This window comes from Antennarius striatus, chromosome 8 (genome assembly GCF_040054535.1).
Source record: "Antennarius striatus isolate MH-2024 chromosome 8, ASM4005453v1, whole genome shotgun sequence".
NCBI classification, from domain to species: domain Eukaryota; kingdom Metazoa; phylum Chordata; class Actinopteri; order Lophiiformes; family Antennariidae; genus Antennarius; species Antennarius striatus.
In genome coordinates, this window is record NC_090783.1 from 4,420,618 (window position 1) to 4,444,989 (window position 24,372).

General features: G+C 42.6%; 2 protein-coding genes across 2 annotated transcripts; one reads left to right on the forward strand and one right to left on the reverse strand.

Moving 5' to 3' along the window:
- Nucleotides 1-12,368: 12,368 nt before the first annotated feature.
- dctpp1 (dCTP pyrophosphatase 1) lies at nt 12,369-13,425 on the reverse strand. Its single transcript, XM_068322374.1, has one exon. It carries the CDS (start codon nt 13,334-13,336, stop codon nt 12,794-12,796), a length of 543 nt encoding a protein of 180 aa, XP_068178475.1. The 5' UTR covers nt 13,337-13,425; the 3' UTR covers nt 12,369-12,793.
- Nucleotides 13,426-13,587: 162 nt separating this feature from the next.
- Nucleotides 13,588-24,026, forward strand: gatb (glutamyl-tRNA(Gln) amidotransferase, subunit B). The gene is made up of 13 exons (XM_068321930.1): nt 13,588-13,725; nt 14,212-14,365; nt 14,470-14,583; nt 18,368-18,566; nt 18,952-19,074; nt 19,199-19,312; nt 20,099-20,183; nt 20,892-20,936; nt 21,037-21,229; nt 21,332-21,462; nt 23,357-23,435; nt 23,525-23,659; nt 23,751-24,026. Exons 1-13 carry the CDS (start codon nt 13,589-13,591, stop codon nt 23,874-23,876), a joined length of 1,635 nt encoding a protein of 544 aa, XP_068178031.1. The 5' UTR covers nt 13,588; the 3' UTR covers nt 23,877-24,026.
- Nucleotides 24,027-24,372: the final 346 nt, after the last annotated feature.

The window sequence follows — 24,372 nt, forward strand, 5'->3', positions numbered from 1 at the left end:
TGATCCCCGAATGACCCTGTGAATTCTTTGATTTAGTGGAGAACTCAAGGTTTCCTGGCAGAACATTGCGCTGTAACAAGATGATCAATGTTAGTCATCGCTATGGCCCTCTCATTAGTTTGACATTGTGGGCGCAGCCGTCCCAACTGTCAGCGATAAGCCAGTCAGGAGTTATGACAGCTCTATGATGGACACCACATCCGCTAGTCGGCTTGCATAGAGTCCTGACTGCCTGATGGGCATGTTCAAACATTCAGAACCTCAGTGACAACATCATCCTTGTAAGAATCCTGAGATCTGAGAGCGGCGTGCCTCAAACATCCTGTGTGGCATCATACTTAACAAGCACAGCAACAAACTGAAACGACCCTTTGTATGTTGGACGACAAGTTAGTGACTTGTGGGGTCAGGTAGGACAGGAATCAAGGGATTGAAAGGTGAGGGCTGGCAGAACGGGCACATTGCATCGCAAGAAATAGGTGTGAGTGGTCAGATTATGCAGAGCTGAGCTATAGGATTCTTTTGCAAGTCCTCAAAGTAGTCCTATCCCTGGGAAAGACAGACACCACCTAGTCCAGGAATGTGTGAAAGCAGCAAGAGATGAGATGAGAAGCAGATAGGAAAACCCCCCAGCCAGGCTACGCAGGCGCTCCAAAGCCCATCAAACCCATCACACATGCATGGGAAAAGGTCGGCTCTCCGTCTCACCTGACGGACGTACACAGATTCCAGAATCGAAGCTACATAAAGACAAGATGGTGCTGATTTAAAATGCCGTTTGATTTCTTACTTTCTTTTGTAAGTGAATTCCTCTAGAGTCTCTATTCTGGCAGATCGAACACACAGATTGGGTAACATGCCTTTTTATTTCTTTTTCTTTTCTTTTTTTTTGTCTCAATAAACAGACAATACTTTAGTAGTAATGTAGTGTAATGATAAGAAGCTTATCTGATCAATCAGGTGTTCGTCTTTTGATAATTGCTCTATGATCATTACAGCACTGAGTTGTTGTGGGTGTCTGATGCTGCACATATAGTAATATATTGGACATATAGGGTATCACAGGGATACTGTTGGATGATTTATTTACCGGTAAGTCAGATCTAAAGCTGTTGATATTGTCCGTATCAGATATTGTGTTTTGTGTAAGTGGTGTTGATTTGATCCACTGTCACCGCATAGAATATATTTTATACGAACCTCTGGAGAAACTGCTGAAACAAACAAATAAACTTGTTCCAGAGTGCAGTCCATTCTACCTAAGAGCACTTATAGTACACTTTATGTTTAGATATAAAATACTTCACACATTGAATATCTTGGTCACAGTTATGCACAGTCTCGATGGATAGAAAATTACAAACCAATATATCATCATCTGATTTTTAAACTCTCACGTACAGCATAATATTGGTCTCCACTTCAGAAACCTGGACTCTAAATACACCAATAACTTGTAAAAGAAACCCCAAACCTCACAGGCTGAAAATGTGGTATTAAATCACCGCAACAATACAACTGTACACAGCAGTTCTTATTTCTACACAAGATGAAAGACTGTTAGAGTGGTCTCTTGAAAAGATATTGAACAAGCTGCCATAATGGTAATTCACACAAGGGCATGTAAGCGATTTAAAATTTTGTTGTAAAGGACTTCTTTTTTTCTTTTTTTTTGGAGAGACAAAAGACACCTCTCTTTGGCCTCTTTGGTGCCCCTGGCTTTGCCTGCTTCGCTGTGGGAACAGACTACTTGGTGGCACAAACTGAATAGGGGGCCTTCGCCTCTTGGTGCTCCCTAAGTGGGCCTGCCAGCAAACAAGCCTCAGACCTCTTTCTCTTTTTTATACATTTGTTTTATTCTCTCACAGACACACTTATCACAGCCTTACTATGACCACCTTCATTTTTCTGCTTACTTTTCTTTATTGTGTCTTCGTTTCGGCCTTTCGTCTGCCGCATCCTGTGTCGTTTTCCACTCCCACACAGCCACAGAAAAGAAACGGTCAGAACAAAAGCCAGAAGGCGAGCGGAACCAAGATTTGTGTGTAATAATTAGTCGTCTCTTAGGCAGCTTTCCAAAGAGGCTCCCCGGGAAGCTCTATATTCTCTCTTTTTCTTTTTCTCTCGCCTTTGTGGAGGCTTGGTCTTGGTCACTTGGAGCCACACTGGCCCAGATTCCTCTCTCCTTTTTCCTGGGGGGAGTTTACTACTGGCCCGGTGGTCCACAACATACTGACACAGACCAAGTCTATTAACCATGGTGATTTAAGGTCCTGATGAGGGCCATTTTACCCTCACCTGCAGAGATGTGGGACCCATAACTTTGGCCAACATGCTGTCCACCAACCACAGGGACTGAAGAGGAATAATAGAGGAAGGTGGGATGTAGGCAGCACTCCTTAATGGACAAAAGGGCCTCCCATACAGATGAACTGGTAAAAGAGGTGCAGGGAAAATATTTTTGTGTGGAAAAGAGACAATAAATTTGCGTGTCTTTGTGCGAAATCAGTTTTCTTGATCCTTTTTCTCAAATAAACAACTCACTGTCAATAACACCTCGTTGCCGAATATGAAAACCGATTTCGAGATGTAATAAAGTCATACAGAAAATGGAAAAGACGAATTTCCCTGATTTTTTAAAAGCATCCTTTTCAAACAGGAACTCACTAATGAGCCAGAGGGCTCTCAGAGTAATTAACCCATCAGATGTCATCCTATACTAGAAAAAGAAAAAAGCAGGAACAGGAGGAAGATAGGATGGCAAGCAAAACACAGGTGCAGATTTTGAGTGTTTTGTACCAAATTCAACATCTTTTAATAGACTAAGAATACTCTTTGCCACCTGGTATGCAGTATATCACTAGTGATTTACAACAGATGTAATTACAAGATAATAATTTTGACAAGTGACAATATAATGTGTACATGTCAAGATTTACCTATAATTACATAGCAACATTTATGTCAAATCCAACCTCTGTAAGCTCCAGGAAACCAGTTCATTATTCACAGCAGTAGGTGTGTTGTGCAGCAGGTGCCCATCATAGACCTGTAGGGCCATTAATAATGGCTGAGGCCAATGTATATTGCAAGATCTCACTTGTGTGTGTTTTGAGTGCTCTGCCTCCCCGTTCCTGCCTGCTGGACATGTCCCCATGCTGCATGAACCATGCATAATCTATGAGCTCCAAAGAGAGGAGGATTGCTCAGATCCTCGGCTGCTCGGTCGGATTCTGGGGTCTGCGCATCAGGATAAGCCGGTCAAAATGATTTCACTGCTTGATAAAGGTGGAGGTGATCATTCACAATTTGGAATTTGATTTCTTGAAATAATCTTGGCTTTTTAAAAAAAAAAAAAACATTTTAAAGAAGAAAACTGCCAAGTAGTACTTGAACCATTCACTTAAGAGATTAGATGTGGTTTGAATGGTGAATGAATGCTTAATGTGAATGCACAATATTTTTAAGAAATTATTCCTCCACTTTCAAAACGGTTAAAAGGGCAATTATCACTAAATTATTGTTGTTAGCGTGATTGTTAGCGATCCACCATGACACCAGAGGCTGTGACAAGAGCCTTCTTCGGGTTATAAATACAACATGAGCTCCTGAGCTTGTGATTTAATGGTGTGAAATGTTCCACAGTATTCTAATTAGATCCAGATACTATAAAACATGATAATTTGAGTGTCACTAACAGTCAGAAAATTAATAGTCTATCTATTAATATTTTCACTCATTTTTCGAGCAAAAAAAAAAAAAAAAAAAGTCAAACATTTGCTGGTTTCATCTGATCAGAGCTGATAGTGAAGGCCCCCACCAGGTCACAGCAGGGTCTGCGGTCCGGCTAAGGAACCCCCAGTGGGTGCCAACGTGCCAGAACATAGAGTCTCTTGACTTCAATCCTTTGAAGATACTCTCTGGTTCATAGCATCTGTTAGCGGCGTAGCGGGGCTGTTGTTAGGATGTCTGGATTTAGCAGATGCCTGGAAGGGTGAATCCAATCACAGGCGTAGGTCGGGCGGATCTTCCTGCGAGGCATACTGAATGCCCTCTGAATCATGATAATCTCTCCCTGGCAGGGCCAGTGTACACATGAAGGTGATGAACTAGCCCTGGAGTACAGTACAGCTGAGTACATCATAAAGGGCTTTTAAAGCCTCTCTCCAGGTACAATATTGTTTGATCGTGTAACTCCGCTCCAGTCATTTCAAATGAGTGCGCTCCATCTAAAGCTCACTGATCCAACACAACTTCCAGTTCCTTACAGTTGCGGCGGTCGTTCTGCTGTGAGATAGCCGTCCTGCAGTGGCGCTGCGTGATAGCCTGCCAGCGGAGACATGGGAGGAGAGTTGATGGACTGTGTTACAGGATGAGGCAAGGGAGCTCCTCGAAGGTGGAAGCAGAAGAGAGACAAAGAGGAAGGGAGAGAGTTTTAGAGGAGGGATTGAAAGAGGTTGTCTTGCCCTGAAGCTGACTCGATACAACTAAAGGTACGCATATTTGATTACAAAATCAGTGGAAATCAGGTGAGTTTAGCAGTAAAGTCAGTGGCAGGGATGCATGTCTGCAGGAGCACAATGTGTTCATGTATGCCTGGAAAATGGTACAACAAAGAACCTCTGAGATGTTAGATGATGCGCTCCGTATATATATTTCTAGTAAGAGCACATTGTAGTCCAGGTGCTTCCAACTGGAGCGACTCCGCCACCAGGTACCAGCTGCATTTAAGAAAGGAAACAGAATAAATGAACGAGCCAGGGGACAGTCACAGATGTCTTTGAAAGACAAATAGAGCCAAAGACTAAAACACCCACAGTCGGTATGGCTTTTACTGCAGGAAACAAGCATTATCCTGAGGGAACTTATCTGTACACTGGTTCGGTTCAGTTAAATACATGGGGGTGGTATTCATACATATCATCCAACAGCTGCTGCTCCGAAAGCGATAGAGAACTCGAATGCCCTCACAGCGGAAGGGTTAACAGCAAAGCTCACGTGTAGAAAAATATCACTAAAGAGTAAAAAGATCTCGAATGTCATTTTTCATTTGCGATAAATTATCAGAGCATTGTTTGAGACACTGCATCTGTGTTTGGCCATGATTATTCTCAATGTGTTGTCACGCTGACTGGCAGCAAAGCTACCGTGAATCAGGTGTGAATGTCTTCTGTTCATTCCACATGGAGAATACAGGATCGGGTTGGTGATCGGTTCAGCACTGTTTCCAAAGGACACGCAGGTTGTTTTCCATTTAATATCTAAGCGCGTCCTGTGCTTGGTTTAGTTTGGAGAACGTTGAAGACTTGTCTAATCAAGAAGTGCTTTGACTTAATCACATGAAGGACTGAGAACCCATCAATCCCAAATTACTGTAATTTGTATAAACATCATCCAGTCTGATCACCTCCTCGTGATTTCTGTTTATTTAAAAAAAAAATGGAGCACTTCTTTACTTTGAAAGAGAGACTGTGCCACTAAATATAAAGTCTCAACGTGTACACAGTATAGTGAAACACATAAGTATATAAATATAACTTTCAGCAGTCTGGGTTGCTCTTCAAGATGATGGATAGTTTGTGGTCTACTGTGAGAGCATATACTTAGCTACAACTATGTTACGTCTCCATCCTTCATGAGTCTACAAAGGTCCAGTGGTCACACAGCAAGTCAGAGTCAAAAAACACACTGTTGTGAAATCAAACCATGGCTAAATGTGGGACACACTGATGATTTAATCTCATGTCATACCAGCAATCCTCGAAACTCTGGCTATATTTTTATGCATTTTGTGATAAAAGCGTCCATAAAATGTATAATTAGCATGATAAAGTGGTGAACAGTAACAAAGTTGGATATACTGAACTCCTCCTGGTAAGGCCATTCCTCAGAGACACGCTTCCAGTCCCTCATATTCATAAATCCCATCACTTTTGTCACAATGGAAAATAAAATAAAGCGACAATTCTCTCTAAATCTGACTGCATTGCCGACTATAAGTCAGCCTCGGACATCAGTCTCATTAACTGTTACGATGGCTGTAAAACTTCATATGGGGAAATAAGGCGCCGTCAGAGATGAACAATTTTTGACTTTATTGCAACTTAGTGACTTGTTAGGTTACTGTTGTATAAAACAAACAAAAAAAAGTGTCTAGCATTTAATAACCAAGATAACAAGAAAGGACGACATATGGGAGTAACAGATGTGGTGGGTGTTTTCAACTCTGCTTCACACTGGTGTGCTGCATGTGAACTACTCTCTGTGGGACGGTCACATGGTGCAGTTGTTCTTTAACTGGATTGGCTCAGTCACCCAAAGCTTTAGACTGTTAAGTTGCAAATGCCCATTCTGAACTTTCAATGCCCCCTTAAGAGTTGTGCTTTTGCCAGTCTAGAGAAGGTGGTCACTGAAGCCACCAGTCAGCACTACTGCAGTTATCTGGAGTCAATAACATCACACAACAGGTTAGTCTTACATATCCATCTTACATCCTTAAAGCCCTCTGATTGGACAGATTACGTTAGTTCTTTTAGCACTGATGTATGTATTTTAGTGCCTTTTATGTATGCTTCAATGTGTAAAGAGCTCCACAAAAATCAGAAGCACCAAGAACCTGCATCTATATCATATTTTAATGGTTCTAAACATCCTGACTGCCTTGATACCTTCACACACAGAGAAGTGAATGCCAACAGTGATGTATCAGGAGCCTCTGAGTTCAATATCTCCTGCATTGCTGCAAACTTACTTCTTCAACTCGTTCAGTTTTCCTCTTTTCTCAGTGGAAGTGGGTGAAACATTTTATTCTTAATCATGGTGGGGAGAGAACCACTGCTGACTCCCTCAATTTGGACTTCTGAAAACCACATCACGCCGGAAGAGGAGAGAGAAAGGGCTCCTCCCTGTGGCGAGGCTAGAGCCGTCCATCTCGGTGGCAGGGTGAGAGACTCCTCCATAGTAACAGTACTACATAGCAACAGTCTTTGAATATAGATAGCCTTGGACACCATTCAGGCTGTATCTTTTACCACGAGTCCTTACAAATACGAGGATATTGCAAGGGAGTATTATGTGTCATGCAGTAAGCACAAATTCAACAGTCTCTTTTTGATTTACGATTGGTTCATACAACTGGCCCCATACTAGTACATTGTAGAGTGAGATTCATTCTAATTATAGACTGTGAAATTAAAAGAAAAAGTCAGCTACTTATTTCTAGTTTATGCTAGAGAGAGAAAAGAAAACTGGAATAGAGAAAGTGAGAAATCTACCCAGAACAGAAATGGCTGTAGCAAAGAGTGTTCAAAGCCTTGAGAGCTGCATTTGAATAACAACACCTCTTAGCCCCCTCCGGTAGACACATCTCGACCAAGAATTTGTCACTCTCTATTTGAACTTTTCCTCCATCATTTCCACACTCGGCATGATGAATCATTCATAACGCTGAACTGGAAATGAAACCAGACAGGATGGAAACTTGACTCGCATTCCATCCCACCACAGCCGACCTAAGTCCAATTTCAGTCCAACAATGCAATACTTTGATCAGTCTGTATGGCTGATTTAGGATGTCACTACTAACTGTCTGTCACTCCCACGCAGCCCCTCCAGGAGCAGCTGAGCTGAACACGCTGGGATTGGAACATGCCAGGGAGTTGGAAGTAAGTAAATAAGATCCTCGAAGGTGACTGACTTCAAAATCAAACGTGAGCATCAAGTCCAAAGGGCCCACACAGGGTCTTCAGTCATTTAAGTCATTCTATAGATATAACCATGTTTACTATTGAGAATAAACATATTAAAATATGCTGTAATAATATATGATGTCTGGTCTGCAAAATAAAGAGCTACTATTGTTCATAAATAAACCACTCTATTGCACGTGGTGACATTTTCCTCTACAATGAAAGCTTGGGACACTGAGTCCTTCAAGCACTGCTCTTGTGCTGTTAATAAACTCTACAGCATTTAATATGTTGCACAAAATGAACACAAGATGTTTACTGTACTTCCATTTGAGTAGCTGTTGGTGAGAACTGCCAAGGTTTTTAAGGAAACCATCTTGTGTTCCTTCATTAAAAGTACGTAAACACCCGGGACATGCTTTCAAAAGATCCATTTCCTTTGGAAGAAAAAATTAGGCCTGAGTCAGAGAGCCTTAGTGAGTGCAGCAGATGAGAATTAGGAGAAAGCTAGAAAATATTGTTAATGTTGGTGGGGGAAAAAAGTGGGTAATATGTCCAAAAGGAGAAAAATGTGAATCCACATGACATCTACTATTTCATGTCGAAATATAATACAGATGCTGTATTGCATGGATGGATACACAGCATATCACCATAAGAGAATAAGAGAAACTCCCATCAGTCATCCAGAACTAAGGAATCCTCTTAGATGGGAGATGAAGCCCTCTTAGAAGTGCAGCTGCTTCATATTCAGCCTTTGGGGGTCACCATGGCCTGGATGAATGTGACCCCACACAAGCATGGTCCCATCTTGTCTTATTGTTTTTTGGAACATCGGTCATCTCAAACCAGGATCTGGGCTTAAATTCCATTGGGGAGTGACGAGTAACCTTAGTTAACCCTCTGACTGGAGCCTACAGGTGGATGCTGGGGTGGAGGTAGAACTGGAAATGTAGGGAACGTGCTGCAGCTGAAATAGTGCATTACTTTGGAAGGTGCGTTTGTGTGTGAGCAGGGTGAGGATTATAGTTTGAATATTTTGTGTACAAGGTGTAGCTTGAGTATTCCTGAATTTGCTCCATTCAAAGCTATCTAGTATTAGCACAGATGCAAACACAATAGGACTGCAGGAGTAAATTCAGAGATCTGGAAACAGCAGAAGCTGGTATATTTTTGTGACTGTAGACTGCTAAGTATTGTTGAACAGCTTGTCGGGTCATAATTGCCCTGGTGGACAAGGATATTAAAATTTGTTAAACAGCACATTGGTGGATACACTTCACACACCAAGTTTGCATGGTCACACATTAAAACCATCAGCATTAACCCCTCGGTTGCATACTTAACAAGCTGTCCTATTTTACTTTGTTGCGTGGCGCTTGATTGAAATTCGCAGCAGGCTTTCCCAGGATAGCTTCCACAACAACTTCAACCTCTTTGATGAGGTTCAAAACATCATTTCAATCAGCTGTCATTGCTGGAGAGAACAACACTGAGCACCACGTTTCCAGGTTTCATATTTGAAGCAGCTTCAATACCGCCACAGAAGCAAAGGGAGAACTCAGTCAGCCGTTGTAGGTGAGGATCTCTGAATAGCACAGAGGGATACGGGCACATACTTGACACCCATTTATTTAATCATTCACACTAATGGAGTTCAGCTCAAGGTACCTTTATTATTACCTATATTTGACTAAGAGAGACAGTTTCGTCACATTAAGTAGAACATATGGAGAAACAAACATCCCCCAAAGCAGGTAGGACCATTAAATGCAAGACAAAATGCATACAGAAACAGGCTGCGAAACAAAACCCACATGGTCCCTCAGAACAACACTGCCCTAGAGGATATGACTCATTTCAAATACTGAAACTACATAAATATGTATTTTGGATGAATAATATTATTTGCTGCTGCAATGCAGGGAAAAAGAAAGACGGTTCAGTCAGACAACTTGTGCGCTGAATGGTTGTATTTTCTAAACGGATTCAATGGGACGGGGTGTACCTGGTGCCGTGGGACTGACCTCAATCCCTCCACAGAGGAATCAGATCCTTCAGGTGGATGCTGTAGGGCTGCAGGTGGGGTTTATTAAAAAATGCTGGATGAACGGTGTTTGTAACAGTGCATGCAAACAGTTTTACATCCACGATCACGACTTCATACCTGACACCATCAGTAATAAACTACCTTGTGAATTTTAGATATGAAACATGTCAAGTCGGCAATGAATTAGAGCCATCATTACATGAAACCGATTAACGTGAATGGCCTGTGTGCAAGACGGGGATTCCTGGTGACATTTAGAAAACCATTATACAATCAATTATTTTGTAAAACCATCAGAAAATGGTGTAACATCCCCTATTTGAGATCCAATTTGCAGTCAGTCAATTGGCATCTCCAAAAGAACATCAACAACCTGGGGTAAAATATGCTGCACAACCAATTAATCCCATTGCACTCTAATACTGAGACACAATATAATTCACAATTAAGGGAATTAACAGCATCAAAGCATCTTAATCCACATGCATAACAGAAAAAAGGAAAGCAAGGATCTGCCATTATGAGAAATAAAATCATTGCTAGCGCTGGTTCAAGTGTTGCATATAATAGAAGGCAGCAGCATGAGAGCAGAAACAAGCAGCCAGCATGAGCCAATGTGTTGCCAACAAATATCAGATGAGTGTGAAACAGCAATTAAATATTAGCAACCAGCTCGCAGCTGAGACTACGTTTAAGAAAAAAAAAAAAAAAAAGAACATCTGAGTCAAACTGGCAGGAAAAGGTGACTAGGCAATGACTCGTGTTTAGTTAATAGGATGAATGAACCTCAGTGATCTTTTAGTAAAAGGTGTAGGGCTGTTTTTAGAAGGTGTCAAATAAACGTCCATCTACATATAACATAAGATTGGATAAAAAGTGTCTGAAGCTTAGGTGGTAAGGTGGTTTTCTGCTTAACAGAAGGTTGTGGGTTCCATTTCTAAATGTTTTATGTCTCCTGAATTGGCTCCTGGTGCTCAAATTATAAAGAATTCTGGTTCCGATCTGGTGTTTCTAAGCTCTGTTGCTACATCTCACACCTGTGCAGATCTGTACAGTCAGGTACAGCTATTTTTGTGTTTTTTATTGATTTATTTGCAGGTTACATCTTGTTCACCTGCTCAACTCGGTCAAGATGAAGGTTGTTGAGTGTCTTACATCTGCTGCTTCTCCAGTAAAGCAATCAATAAAGAGGCAAAGTTGTTCCATAGTGGTTGAGAAAGAAGCACAGATGGATCAGATTCCTTTAAAGATGATCCCCATCCATGGACCTGTGTCACGTGACCTAGCCACTACAACACCAGGGTACTAAAAATAGCACAAATGCTACAACTGCATTATTCCTGCTTTGATAAGTGAAAAATGTCCATTATGGAAAAGAATTCCAAACAACACAAAACATCTTATTTTATTTAATTAATGATGCAAGTGGTAAAGAAATATGTTTTAAGTAGAAACTTTTTTTAAATCAAGTTTTGCATGTAATCACAATATTTTTTAAAGATGAGCAAAAATCTGGAACCAGCTGCACTCAGTGAAGACAAAGTCAACAATGGAGACACTCAGAAATGTTTAATTGTTGGCAGGGAACTTGACTTGTGTCATTGCTGGATTGGAGACGCTCTCAGCTTCATAGAAAGACGAGTTGATGCGCGAATGGATCCGTTTGGGGTTTCTTAATGTGTGATTGTCTGAAGGCAGACCCACACGGAAGGGAAGAAATGATGCCAAGCCATTTCCAGTGGGGCAGGGTGTGTGTGTAGGACAGGATGTGATGTGAATCCCTGCTGCTGTGTAACCCCACTGTGTGTGAGATCTGACAGCTCCCACTGCTGTCTTTATGACAGGATAAAAGAACGTCTGTGTGTGAGACTCTCGGATAGAGGAAAGGATGAAGCAGAAAGAGATGAACCGTAGCTCTTTCAAACAATAAAATTAGATCATTAATACACATGCACAAGATCACTTCTCAGTGTTAGCATGGAAAATTAGGCATGCTGCACCCTTCTGACACCCATAAGAAGTAACATCTGATAGCATCTGTATCAGCTGAATGTAATACATCCAAACTCGAAATAGGAATGACATCACAGTGCTCTTCTTCATCTATACATGGAAACATGAGTGCAGCCAAGTTCTCCTATATTTCTGTAGGATTTTTAACAGCTGTAAAGTTCTTGTGTTGGTATGTTAAATTTCTAGAGCACCAACGCCACCCTCAACAATCACCTGCATCATTGCACACTATGTGATGGTGTTGCTTTACGTAGATCTGCCTCTTGCCACAGCAGCTAAATGCTCAACCCCAGGAAACTATGTAGCTGGAACTGTCTAACATCTTGAGGATGGAAGTTGGTACTAAAAAGAACACCTTGGTTGAGATGTAGCACTGCAACCTGTGTGGCTGGGAAAATCTGGCTTTAGCCATTTAAATGGATTTCATGCATCTCTGAAATATAATTGTTGAGACCATAGATCATAAACCACCGATACGGGAAATCACCAAACTAAAATCTACCTTATGTTTATACTGATTATTAATTTCTTTTAATGCTTTTGTATTTAATCTGATCTTATATGTAGCCAGTAATAAAACAGAACACTGCTCCCAACAAAATCTTTTTAATTGACTGAATAAAAAATGCACAGAAAGAAATCGAGGTATTTTTTTCTTCAGGAAATGTTTTGAGATTAATAAAATTTAAGAGTTTGTAAACGAGAAATAAGATTTTTATTTAAAAAAAAATATCCCAAACGTTTCTCATTTGCAATAGGAATCTTTCAATTTAAATATTCTAAACCACCCTGTCACACTCAGATTGATCCAAAGCTATGCAAATGAAGGTGTATGAGAATTATAAACTCTTCATATTCTATACTCTGCATAAGAGTCATAATTTCTGCAAGACTTGGAAATCCCTCAGGCCCATTAAAGATCAGAAGTAAAAAAAAAAAAAAAGTGAATGTCAATAAAAGAGCACAGTGTCCCTCATGTGCTTTTTGCTCATGTGGGCGAATGGGTGTCACATAAACCACATGGACCACACAACAACCCAACTCAGTCCTTGTACTCGGTGTATTTTTTGGACGATCCGTGCACCTTACTGGCGGGATACTTCAGTCGGTTCAAGGCCATTTTCCGGATCACAGCTTGAGGAAGATCGACGCGACATTTCTCGGCCAGCTCCACCAGGTAGATCAGGACGTCGCTCAGTTCGTGTGCCAGGTGCTCTCTCTCCGAGTCGGTCCAGTCCGGCAGGCCCTCCGCCACCTCCCCTCGCCACTGGAAGAGCTCTGCTACCTCGCCCACTTCCCCGACCATAGCCAGCAGCAGGTTACGGGGCTGGTGAAACTGGTTCCAGTCCCGCTCGTCTGTGAACTCCGCTTGCATCCGCCTGATGTCCTCAACTGTGGGTTGGGAGCTGAAGCGGAACCGCTCCGCTCGTCCCGAGTCTCCGTTTAGCTGCTTGGAGTGACACGCCGGCCCGGTTTCCACACGTGAATACGAGGTGTCTACAAACGTGTCGTTGCTGCCATTGGAAGACACCGATGAAGCGTCACATTTTACGCCACAGTCGTCTTTTCCATTTGTAGCCATCATGTTGTCTTAATTTGATAAACGGTGTCGATTAAACCAACTTCCAAAGGTCTGCAAACTCTCTACTGACCGGGTAGTGTGAAGATAAGTCCCGCCAGTTGTCAGGACGGAAGTGACGAAGATTTGCCTCGCAAAGCGGAAATTCTCCCTACAATGGGATTTGTAGTTTTTTAAGTGAAAACATTAACGTCGTTAAAGGTAAACTGTCATTTTAATAAACTACAATTCCCAGCTTTTTCCTCATTTCTGTTCAACATGGCCGCTTCCACTGTCGCTGCTCGAGAGCTGCTACAAAATATAAATAAACTACGAATTTATTCAAAGACGTTGTGTTTATTTAGACAAATAGGCACATCAAGCTCAACATGTCAACAGCAACTGAAAACAAAAAGGTATGTGAGGCTGCTTCTCTGAAATATTTACTATTGAGTTGTCCGATTATTCTTGAATGGTGTATATTTTAAAGTGCATTTGTGTTTGATCAGATAAGGGCAGTGAAAACAAGGGCCCATGTGATCTCAGGTGCTTTTCACATGTATGAATTGAAGACTGCTGAGGGGGGTGTCTTCTGGAATTCTTTCATCTGTGATTAAAGCCTCCGTTGACTTGATGCATTGGAAATCAAATCAAAAATTCATTAAAATGTTGTAGCCTAACCTTTTCCTTCATACTTTTTTCCAGCTTGAACAAACTGCGTCCTCTTAGCCTGTGTAGAATTAATATGGTAGAGAATCAAGACAACTCTTCTCTGTAAAGTCTGTTTTATTTGTTATGATACTTTTCTGAATTACTTTGTCATCGTCAGTGCATTTTTATGGTAAAAGCTTCTTTTTTAATGTGGCCCTGTCTCCTTTGTGTTTGTCTCCTCCCTGCCTCAGCGCCCCCCAGCAGCTGGTCGGAGTGGTGGGTTTGGAAGTACACGCCCAGATTAACTCAAACTCCAAGCTGTTCTCTGCCTCATCAGTTTCCTTCTCAGCACCTCCCAACTCCCTGGTGTCTTTATTTGATGCATCCGTACCTGGAACATTACCTGTGAGTGTTATTTTAAACTAACTCAAGCAAAGATAGCCTTTTTGTTGTTGTTGTTGTTGTTTTGGATCACTTTATCATCATACGATATCCCTTTGTGCCTCCAGGTCCTGAATAAGAGCTGTGTTGAGGCAGCGGTGATGACGGGACTGGCTCTCGACTGCACCATAAACAGGAAGTCACTTTTTGACAGGAAACACTACTTCTACGCTGACCTCCCTGTGAGTTTTTCACTCCCTGTATTCGCCTTCTGCACCACATCTCGTATAATAGGTGGGAGAGTGATAGCACAGACATTAGTGAAGGCACATTGTCTGACAAACAGCAGCATAAACGTACTATTACCTTGAACATCATGCCGCAACATCGCATCTGCCTCCAGCTCCTATATCAGAGCACTCCCGTTGAACCCTCCTGGCCGTGAGCTGTAATTGAAAGAGTGAAAAATCCTTGCTGAAGAAGCAAACATCTTATTTGCTACCCACACTCAGACAAATGAGTCTGTTAAATTAAATCACCAGTGTTTTTTTTTTACTCATCAACTCTAAGAGAGCACCTCAGCTGTGAACTGATGGGGGGGGGGGTGCATAGCCAGCGGCTTGTCTGTCTGTCCAAATCTATTTTACATCCACACAAGCTGTACAATTTACCCTCCATTGTGAAATTGTCCCTTTATGACATGATGATATTTTTCCACTTTCCTCTTTGTAATAAAGGTTTTTTCCTCCTTAAGGGCTCTGCACTGGACCCTCCCATAATGGGTTATATTTTAAAGCTGCAAATATCTTGTAAACTCTGAACTTTCAAGACCTCTTCTGTTAATTCTCGTGCTTCCCTTGGGATTGTTGTTTAGGAATTAATCATTTTGTGTGTTCGCTGACCTTTGGCAGATGGAAACAACCCAACAAAATGGCGTAGAGAACCTTCATGAAGTAATGTTATCTGCTTCTACACACGAGTTCTCTTTAGTCTGCTTTAGTGTTGATGAGCAGCTGGATGGGTCAGCGGTAAAGAGGTGGCTTTCAGAACAGATGTGGATGAAGTTAATGCAACTCTGGAGGGAAATAAATGTTGTATTGCATGAGCTTATTACTCGTCCTGATTACAATACTGATATACGGATGGACAGATGGACTTTTGTTGATCCCAAACTGGGAAATTCACAAAGAAAGAGCACAACAGAGGAAGAGACATAACCCAAACACGTACATGGATGGTATCAAACCCTGATCTGAACATTGAGACTCTTGTCAAGGAGGCCATCCACAGCCAGAACGCCCCAGAGAGCACAGACAGGAGCTGAGAGATAGAATAAGATCCAGTCCATCCACATGTTTGCCCCACCAGCCGTCACGACAACGAGCTGTGGACTCAGGAGGAGAGAGACGTTTGTCATGCCTCATCTGGTGCTTGACTTACAGTATTTTCCGCACTATAAGCGCACTGGGCTATAAGATGCACCTTCATTGAATGGCCTATTTTAAAGCTTTTTCACATATGATGCGCACAGGATTATAAGGCATAATGTCGGTTTTTGAGAAAAGCTTTTAGGTGCGCCTTATAGTGCGGAAAATACTTAAATTTGAAGCTGTGACTGGCGAGCCTCGATGGAGCAGGAGTTTCTGCTGCTCCTCATAGACGCTTTCTTCCCGTTAAATGTTTAGCCGACTTGTTGGTTATCGCAAAATCGAAGCAATTCGTACTCTAATCACCATGCTAAGGATATATCATCTCCACAGAAAGTCCGGATATCTTGAAATCCCCTCCAGACGCGCTGGGATTACTGTTGGATTCCTCATGCTCCGCTATGTGTTTACCAGAGATTACATCACCTCCTTAGGAAATAAGGCTATACCGATTACACTTTTTTATTTATTTTTTTTTCACTGACATTTCTCAAACAGCCCAAGGCATCAGGCTGAGTCCAAACCTATATTTGTCTTTTAATTTGGCTGCACACCCAGTGCTCCATTTCTTACCTGTTTAGCTCGCATGCGCTCCTCAGCTGCTCTGAGAGACTGATCCTCTCCAGTCTGGTGTGAAGCAGCTTGATAAAGTGAAGTCTGAGTGGTTTTAAATATGCAGATTATGGGCCATTTTTCACATCCAGCCTGAAAAGTAATGGATGTAATCTGTGCTCAAAAGGGAAAAAACGCTAACTGGTTGCAGGACCGAGGGAGAAATTATCCTGCCCTTGAAAAATACATTTATAAATTACATTGTACATTATTGATACGTTCCACTGGAAAGCCCTGATTGTATTTTGTAATACATTGCAGTCGCTTATTAAATAATTGATGCTGCTGCCCAATCGGCATTCCCTCTTTCAATTGGAATGGTATGCAAGACGCATATATGGAGTTTGATAACAAAATTTAAATAAGCCCTTTAATAACATGCATCAGCACCTCAGCAGCAAGCCACCGACTAAAGTAATTACTATTTCCTTGATGTTAAGTCTCCAATAAACAGACTCGACCTGACTGCTGAGGCCTTGACATGGGTTGAATGAGAGTTGTGAGACTTTTCGTGACCTGAGAACGTCAGTGCAGGCGGGTAAAGAAAATGACCGACTGGTTTGTTTAGTGACTTTGAAAATAGGCGCGACAATCAGCGTCTGGAGCATCATCGGTCACCAGCGCGCAAACCGCTCTCCAGGACTAATTGAAAGAAAGTTAACCTTGCTATCTGGACCTTTTTTTAGTAACGCACACGTCTCATCTTCTGTTATGCAGCGACTGCGGTTCATTTCTAATGCTGGAATAGGGAAGAACCTTCACTTACACAGATGCTCGCGAGCATAAAGTAACACGTTTGTGCTCCAGCCAGCAGCAACATTTTTAAATGGCTGAAATAAAACTTAGAAGATTAACTGAGATGCGAGGGATTTATGATAAGCTGCAACAAAAACTGGCAGATTCAGAGATTAATTCTACCAGGAAGAACAGAAATCAAAAAAATATCATTCCCAATGGTGTTTTGTCTTTTTTTTTTCTCCTCCGGTTTGTTTTAAGAGGAGGAGGTGCAGAGGTGATTGATCGTCTTGATCAGCTGCATTGTACAGCGAGTCAGTGACTAACAGCCTCCGATCTCTTCTCCAACAGCTTTACTCTCTAAAGGATAAATAAGATTAATGTGATGGTCCGTGTGATGCGGTTGCCATGGTAACATGGGAAAGGAATGCTTGAAGCAGCAGATTCTGTTGGGAATAAAGAAGCAGGTGAAATATTCATTTCTACACTTGTGTTGGAGAGAAATGTTGAACCAGCCAATCACGCTGTGTGGGTGTGTGTGTGTGTGTCTGTGTGTGTGTGTGTGTGTGTGTGTGTGTGTGTGTGTGTGTGTGTGTGTGTGTGTGTGTGTGTGTGTGTGAGAGAGATGCTGCTTCATGTAGACACATGGCACCGACTGCAGCGTCGCATTATTTCACTGAGGTGGTGAGTTTTAAACGACTCCAGGAGGCAGCATCTCCATCAGGATGTGATGTGTTTCCTAGTGAAGATGGATGCAAGGAAGAATTGTTCCGGTTATTCTCTCACTGGAGAATGAGCTGGAGTGAGCAAAGATGTCTAACAAATACACAAAAAACATAAAAGCAGAATATTTTTATCGTCCTGTAATCAATATAAGCAGTTGAATAGGATGTAAATAAAATTAGGTCTCATGTCAAAAGCAGAGTTAGAAACAAAAGAGATGCATTGACGTTTTCAATCCTTTATGATCATACAGAGACCTTTATATGAACATTAAAGGACGGCACTGTGCAGTCATTCGTGTGTTTGAGTCCCTTATGGATTACATTCAGGGCTATAAAATCGACAGGCCTGCTTTCTTTTCAGATTTCGTGCCTTAAATGTGCACCGGCGATGCTCTCCTCCTCATCGACTTAGTACTACCAGCTCAGTTTGCAAACTTTTTGGTTTCAGATCATTTATCATCTCCACTGCTTTGCTTCCCATAGCTTGTAAGTCCTTCATATCACGCTGGTATGCTTTCAATTTTCAGGCTGGATACCAGATCACTCAGCAGCGGCGGCCCATCGCGGTAGATGGCACTTTGGCTTACATCCTCCTCGGAGGAAAGAAGAGGAATCAGGTGATCAGAAAAACGGTCCGAATCAAACAGATCCAGCTTGAGCAGGACAGCGGCAAGAGTCTGCACGATGATCTGCGCGGCCAGACGCTGGTAGACCTCAACAGAGCAGGTGAAGTCCCCAAAGCGTCGACTGATGCTGTTAATATAGTTGTCATGGAGCCTCGTTCTGCCGGGATGTTTGATGATTATTACATCATAACGCAACTGAGCCACATCTCGAATATGAATATGGGTATTACAGTTTCCCCTTCTGTGGCTGAATGGAGTCTTTAATACACTAATCATCTCATAATAGTCTTAATACTGTTGAAGAAAAAAAAAAACTGGAAGCCACCACAGTAACGTGCCTGGAAGAAAAGGATTGAAGCAGACAATGTTTAATAGAGGAGTTAAATTACCCAACAAAACATGAACCGCTGAGGTTTGTTTGCGGAGCTCCGTGGGACATTAGACGCCTCAGAGATGGGGATCACAGATGTTTGCACATCCGTCAGGTGTTGGTCTAATGGAGCTGGTGATGGAGCCAGACATGAGCTGTGGAGAGGAGGCTGCTGCAGCTGTGAGGGAGCTCCAGCTCATCTTGCATGCCCTCGGCACTTGTCAAGGCAACATGTCTGGTATGAAAATCACCCCATTTCTGCCTGTTTTCTTGCTTTTCTTTTCTTTTTTTCTGAGCAGTATTACTTCTAAACCCAAACTTGTTACCCGCCAACTGTGCATCTGCTTTGTCTTTCTCCACAGAGGGCCAGCTGCGAGTCGACGCCAACGTGTCGGTCCACAAAGCCGACGAGCCTCTGGGCGTCAGGGCGGAGGTGAAGAACATCAACAGCATCCGATTCCTCGCCAAGGCGATAGGTGAGCGTCGAAACAAAGAGGAGGTGCAACAGATATTTAATCACTCTGACTGGGTGTGTGGATTGGCTGCATGATTACACACAAACACACACACACAGTTTATGTGCGTCCTACAAGGCAAAACTGGTAGTAAAGGGTAACAAAACTGGAGTCACTCAAGTAGTGTTTTTATTGTACTTGACATTTTGACAGCAGCCGGTGGACGTAGCTTAGTTAGCACAAAGGCTACGAACGGTGAAGCAGCTCACCTGACTGGCCGGGCCTAAACAGATCTATACGCATTAATGCATTGATACTAATAATAGTAATACAATGACCTAATATGGAATACAATATTCATAGCATTCAAATACTTCATTGATGCATTATGAGTAGATGAACAGTTAGCGGTGACACAGAAGCTGAATTGGCTTCATGGAGCTGCTCACTTTAAAAGCATGGATTTTATGTCGGCCTTGACTTTTGTTACTGTTCATTGAGCTTCACATAAAATGCTGACAAAGAACTACAGAGGAGATTTCAGCGTTTCACATCCAGGCTTTTCCATATGGTGCAACCCTAAAAAAAAATTTTGTGTGTGTGCATACGTCAACAAACTATTGGATCGTTTCCTCTGCCGCCGAATTGGTGTTTAAAAGTCACTGAGAAAATCATCGTTTATCACATTTAGTACATGGCAGACCAGCACGTAACAGCAGATGTTTGTGTGTATCGCTGATAGTGAATAAAACGTGTGTGTGTGTGTGTGTGTGTGTGTGTGTGTGTGTTCGCTCTGACACAACAAAGACTACGAAATCCAGAGACAGGTTGATGTCCTACAGGCCGGGGGGACGGTGAGAAACGAGACCAGGGCATATGACTCCAAAACAGGGTAAGAGGATGAGAGAGCAGGGCTTTTGCCACTGGACCCCCCCCCCCCACACACACACACACACACGCACACATCCACACACCATCATAGTAATCATGATGAATGGAGCCATTTGGATGCCGCTGCCATCCCGCGTTATCTGTGAACTCTGTGCTGCTCAGGTTTATGAGCTGACAGAATGAACCAGCTCCCACACATCTGACATCTCGATCGTCTTCTAGTGCATCGCCTCGTTCCCATGAGGCCTTGCAGGTGCAAGGTACACAGTGACCTGTGATTGGAAATTTCTACCGCTTCCCCCCTTGAAGGTGGATGCAGAAGTTTTCCAGACAGCAGGGAGAGAATCTTGTTTGTTCTTGGGTTTCCTTGAAGTCACATTTACTGCAGCTCAGTATTTCTGCTCTGGGATCAGTGATCACGCTGCAGCCAGCAAGGCTCTTTATTAATCAATCTGGTGATTTAGTTTTTAATTAAAAGTTTGATTTACAGAATATGAAGAAATGCCACACAAGGATATTCAAAAGGCCAGCAGTCAAAAATCCAAACTGCTGCTTTCAGTTTAGTATTTTGACTTTTCTCATTAGAGATGCTTGAATTTTAGTATAAATTATACCAGAAAATTGCTTTTTCCGTACATTGATTTTGAAACCTTTAACTCTTACAAATGAAGACATCAGTCATCCATTATGTGTTCATCTTTTTTCCCAGTGAGACAATCCCTATGAGGGACAAAGAGGGTCTTCAGGACTACAGGTCAGTTAGTCTCATGCTGGATGAGCTCGAGTAAAGTTGTGTTGGACCAAGTGAAATGTTCTGATGCAGATACCCCCCCCCCCTCTCTCTCTGCTGTCAGGTTCATGCCAGAGCCCAACCTGCCCCCTCTGGTTGTGTATGAGGACAGTGCATCGCTGCCTCCTGGGATAGCTGCGAGCGAGGTGGTGGTGCTAGAGGAGATAAGGGCCCGGCTGCCGGAGTTACCCGGCGTCAGACGAAACCGGCTGGTGCAAACGTACGGCATTCTGTCCGAGCACAGCTTCACTCTGGTGGTGAGTTTAGACGTCGACTTCCTCACTAAACCTTTTCCCTGCATCTTTCTTTCAGTCTCTTAAACCCGGACTGAAGCCTTGTGGTGTTTTTTCTTTTCACAGAACGAAGGGCTGGTGGAGTACTTCGAAGCCGTGTTGAAGGCCACGCAGAGAGAACCCAGGAAGGTGATCGGCTGGGTGATGAACGAGCTGTTGGGTCACCTCAAGCAGCGAGACATGAGCGTGAGCCAAAGGTGAGACGGGATTTCATGTCGGAGCGATGTCTCTGCCTCCTCCAATGGCGGTCCCAGATCGTCGTCCGGTTCACAGTCTCAGATTTCAGAACAGATTTATCTGCTCAGAGAGGTTCTTGCCCTCGGACAATAGATTCAAAAATCAGTCACATGGAGCGGCCCAAAGCACGGCTGGCAGGAAAATGAATGTCGGGCTGAAGCAGTGGGAGCTGGGATAACAGAAATAATACATGATGTGTGAGGTTACACAGTGTTTTATCACAAAATATTGTGAGCTTTGTTACCTGTCACAGGTGAGTCGTATTGACCTCTACGTGACGCCAACGAGACAACTTTTGTCTCGGTCGCCTCCGCATAAAACACGAATGGGAACACACTGACAGCAGTGCTCAAATTTGATTGGATGTAATAAGTCAGCTGATAGCCACACAGTAGTAAACAAGCTGTTGAGTGTTTATCTAATGCAGCAGTGGCTTCAGTGCTCCACCTAAACCAACCAGATTCTTGATGCCCGGTGACAATAAATGGGCTTTTAAATGCTTTAAACAACGCCCGCTGCGCAACAGTCGCAGCCGGCGTTGAATCTAACAACAGTCAGGTCACTGATAGTATTCAATCGACTCAGCCTGTGAGGAAGCCGTTCCACACATCAAGATTTTAGTGGAGATGCCACTAAAATCTAAAATTTTGGACTGTTTCTGCTTTTTGAAGTTCTGCCCTGCATTAAAAAGCGTTTATCCCTGTGTTGTGTGGAGCTCAGAAGAATGTGTATGAAATCAAACCGCCGCGTCGGGGTGTGACGGTGACAGCGTCAACGTTATGTAGGCGAAATATTCGTAACTGATGACTCGCGCTGCGGTGGTTTGGTTTGATTGACACCGAGGATTATTACAGCGTTCATACTGATTGTATGTATATTGTAAAGCGGTGACTTGTGGGAGTTCATAAATCATAAATCTAATGTTCCCTGATTCCCTCTGCACCAGACAGACCGGTACGGAAAAACACCAATCAAATCAAAGTACATTGATTTTGTAAATATTCTAGAATGCCTGAAATGTTAAATTATGATTCAGAGATAAGTTACCACTGTACATTTTAATGTTTGTATATCAAGAAACAGGAAGCTGCTGAGCCGTCAGGAATGCCAATAGATCACCGCTTGTCTTCCACCGACCCGTTTGTGGCACACTGGGACATTTGATCTAATTTCTTTGTTGTTAATTGTCTCCAAAAATAAGGAAACCACTGATAAAAGACAACTATGGATGGTTGGCTGCATCTCAATTTTATTTGTGAAGGTCAGACACCAAATTATACCTTAATAAACTTTAATTCTGCTTCTTATAACAGATCCAATTCAGCGTTGCTCAAACAAAAATTGCGGAAGGAGTGAAATTGAAAGGAGTAATGGATTGGCATCGGTGCTGATGCTGCGAGCTTGGCTTTATCTACCGTTCCCAGACTGTTGCGATGCGTTCGTGTGTGTGAGCGCACCACAAATAGCTTGAGATTATTTCTGCATAATGTTGCACTTGCTTTGATTGACGGCAGGTTAACGGTTTGTTTTTCCTCAGCTCTAATATGTGTATATGTTTTTAATCACATTGTAATTTCTTGTCGAGATTTTCTTTGTGTCCTTGACAGGAGTAGACGTCTATTGTTGGGAATCACGGCTCTTTTTCTATTTCCTTTGGACGGACAGTCCAGCCTGCAGTTCAGAGAACAAAATATTAAGTTAATTTTAAAAGGAGACACAAACAACTGGTTTGTCTGGTCGTCCTGGGAATAAACAAGCACATTCAATCTGATATTGTTCCTTCTCCATCTCCAGTTATACCTGTTTTATCAGCATCTAATAAAACAATTCAACTCTCCCTTGGTGTTGTTTCAGCCCCATCGCGCCCCCCGCTCTGGCTGAGCTGCTGGAGCTCCAGGAAACGGGACGCATCTCCTCTTCGGTTGCCAAGCAGGTCAGTCGGCCATGCAGACAGACGGAGCAATTATCCGCTCCTTTCTGTCACTCACCACCGACGCGTCACCTGTCTCCCTCTGCCCTCAGGTGTTCCAGGAGATGTGGAGGTCACCGGGTAAGACGGCCCCCCAGGTCATCGAGGAGAAGGACTTAGGCCTTGTTAGCGACGATGCACAGCTGCGCAACACCTGCCAGAAAGTGGTGGACTCGAACCCCGAAAAGGCAAGGGCTCGAATGCAAAGTCTGCCCTGCAGTTGCTGTTGCATTTGTGTTTATTGTTTTGTTTATTTGTTGTTTTGTGTACACTCTGTAGGTGGACTCCATCAGAAACGGAAACAAAAAAGTTCTGAATAAACTGATCGGAATAGTCCAGAAAGAGACCAGAGGCAGAGCTGATCCAGTTTTAGTGAGGGCCATTTTAGAAGAGATGACTTCATGATGGACTGATTTTTCACCACCGACAAAGAATCCAATTTTGGCTCATGTGACATCAAGACGTCATGTGTATGTCATGTATTTGGAGCTTTTTGTCTGAAATAAATGAGCCCAAAGTTGTAATAAATACACAAGAAATGGGACGAAAACCAAACTCTGCTTGACTTGAAAACAAATCTGGTGATTAAAAAAAAAAAAAAATCTAGTTAGGATGTAAAGAATATTTAGTTTTCAGTTTCTCCAGTCATCGCTACACCTTTTTACTTTTGTTCACTGGTTACCATGGACATTTGCCAGTAACTGAAAATCACACAGGCAGGTTAAAGCAATGATGCACAGATCCATCAAGGGGACTGAAGAAGATTGTGCTCAGCTACCCAGACAAGGAGAGCGAGCCAGGAGCGCCCTCTTGTGGCTGATTGAAGTTTGACAAATAGGATTCTCTATGGATTATTTCTCCATTGGTTACCTATGGCCTCACAACACGGCGGACCAGGGTT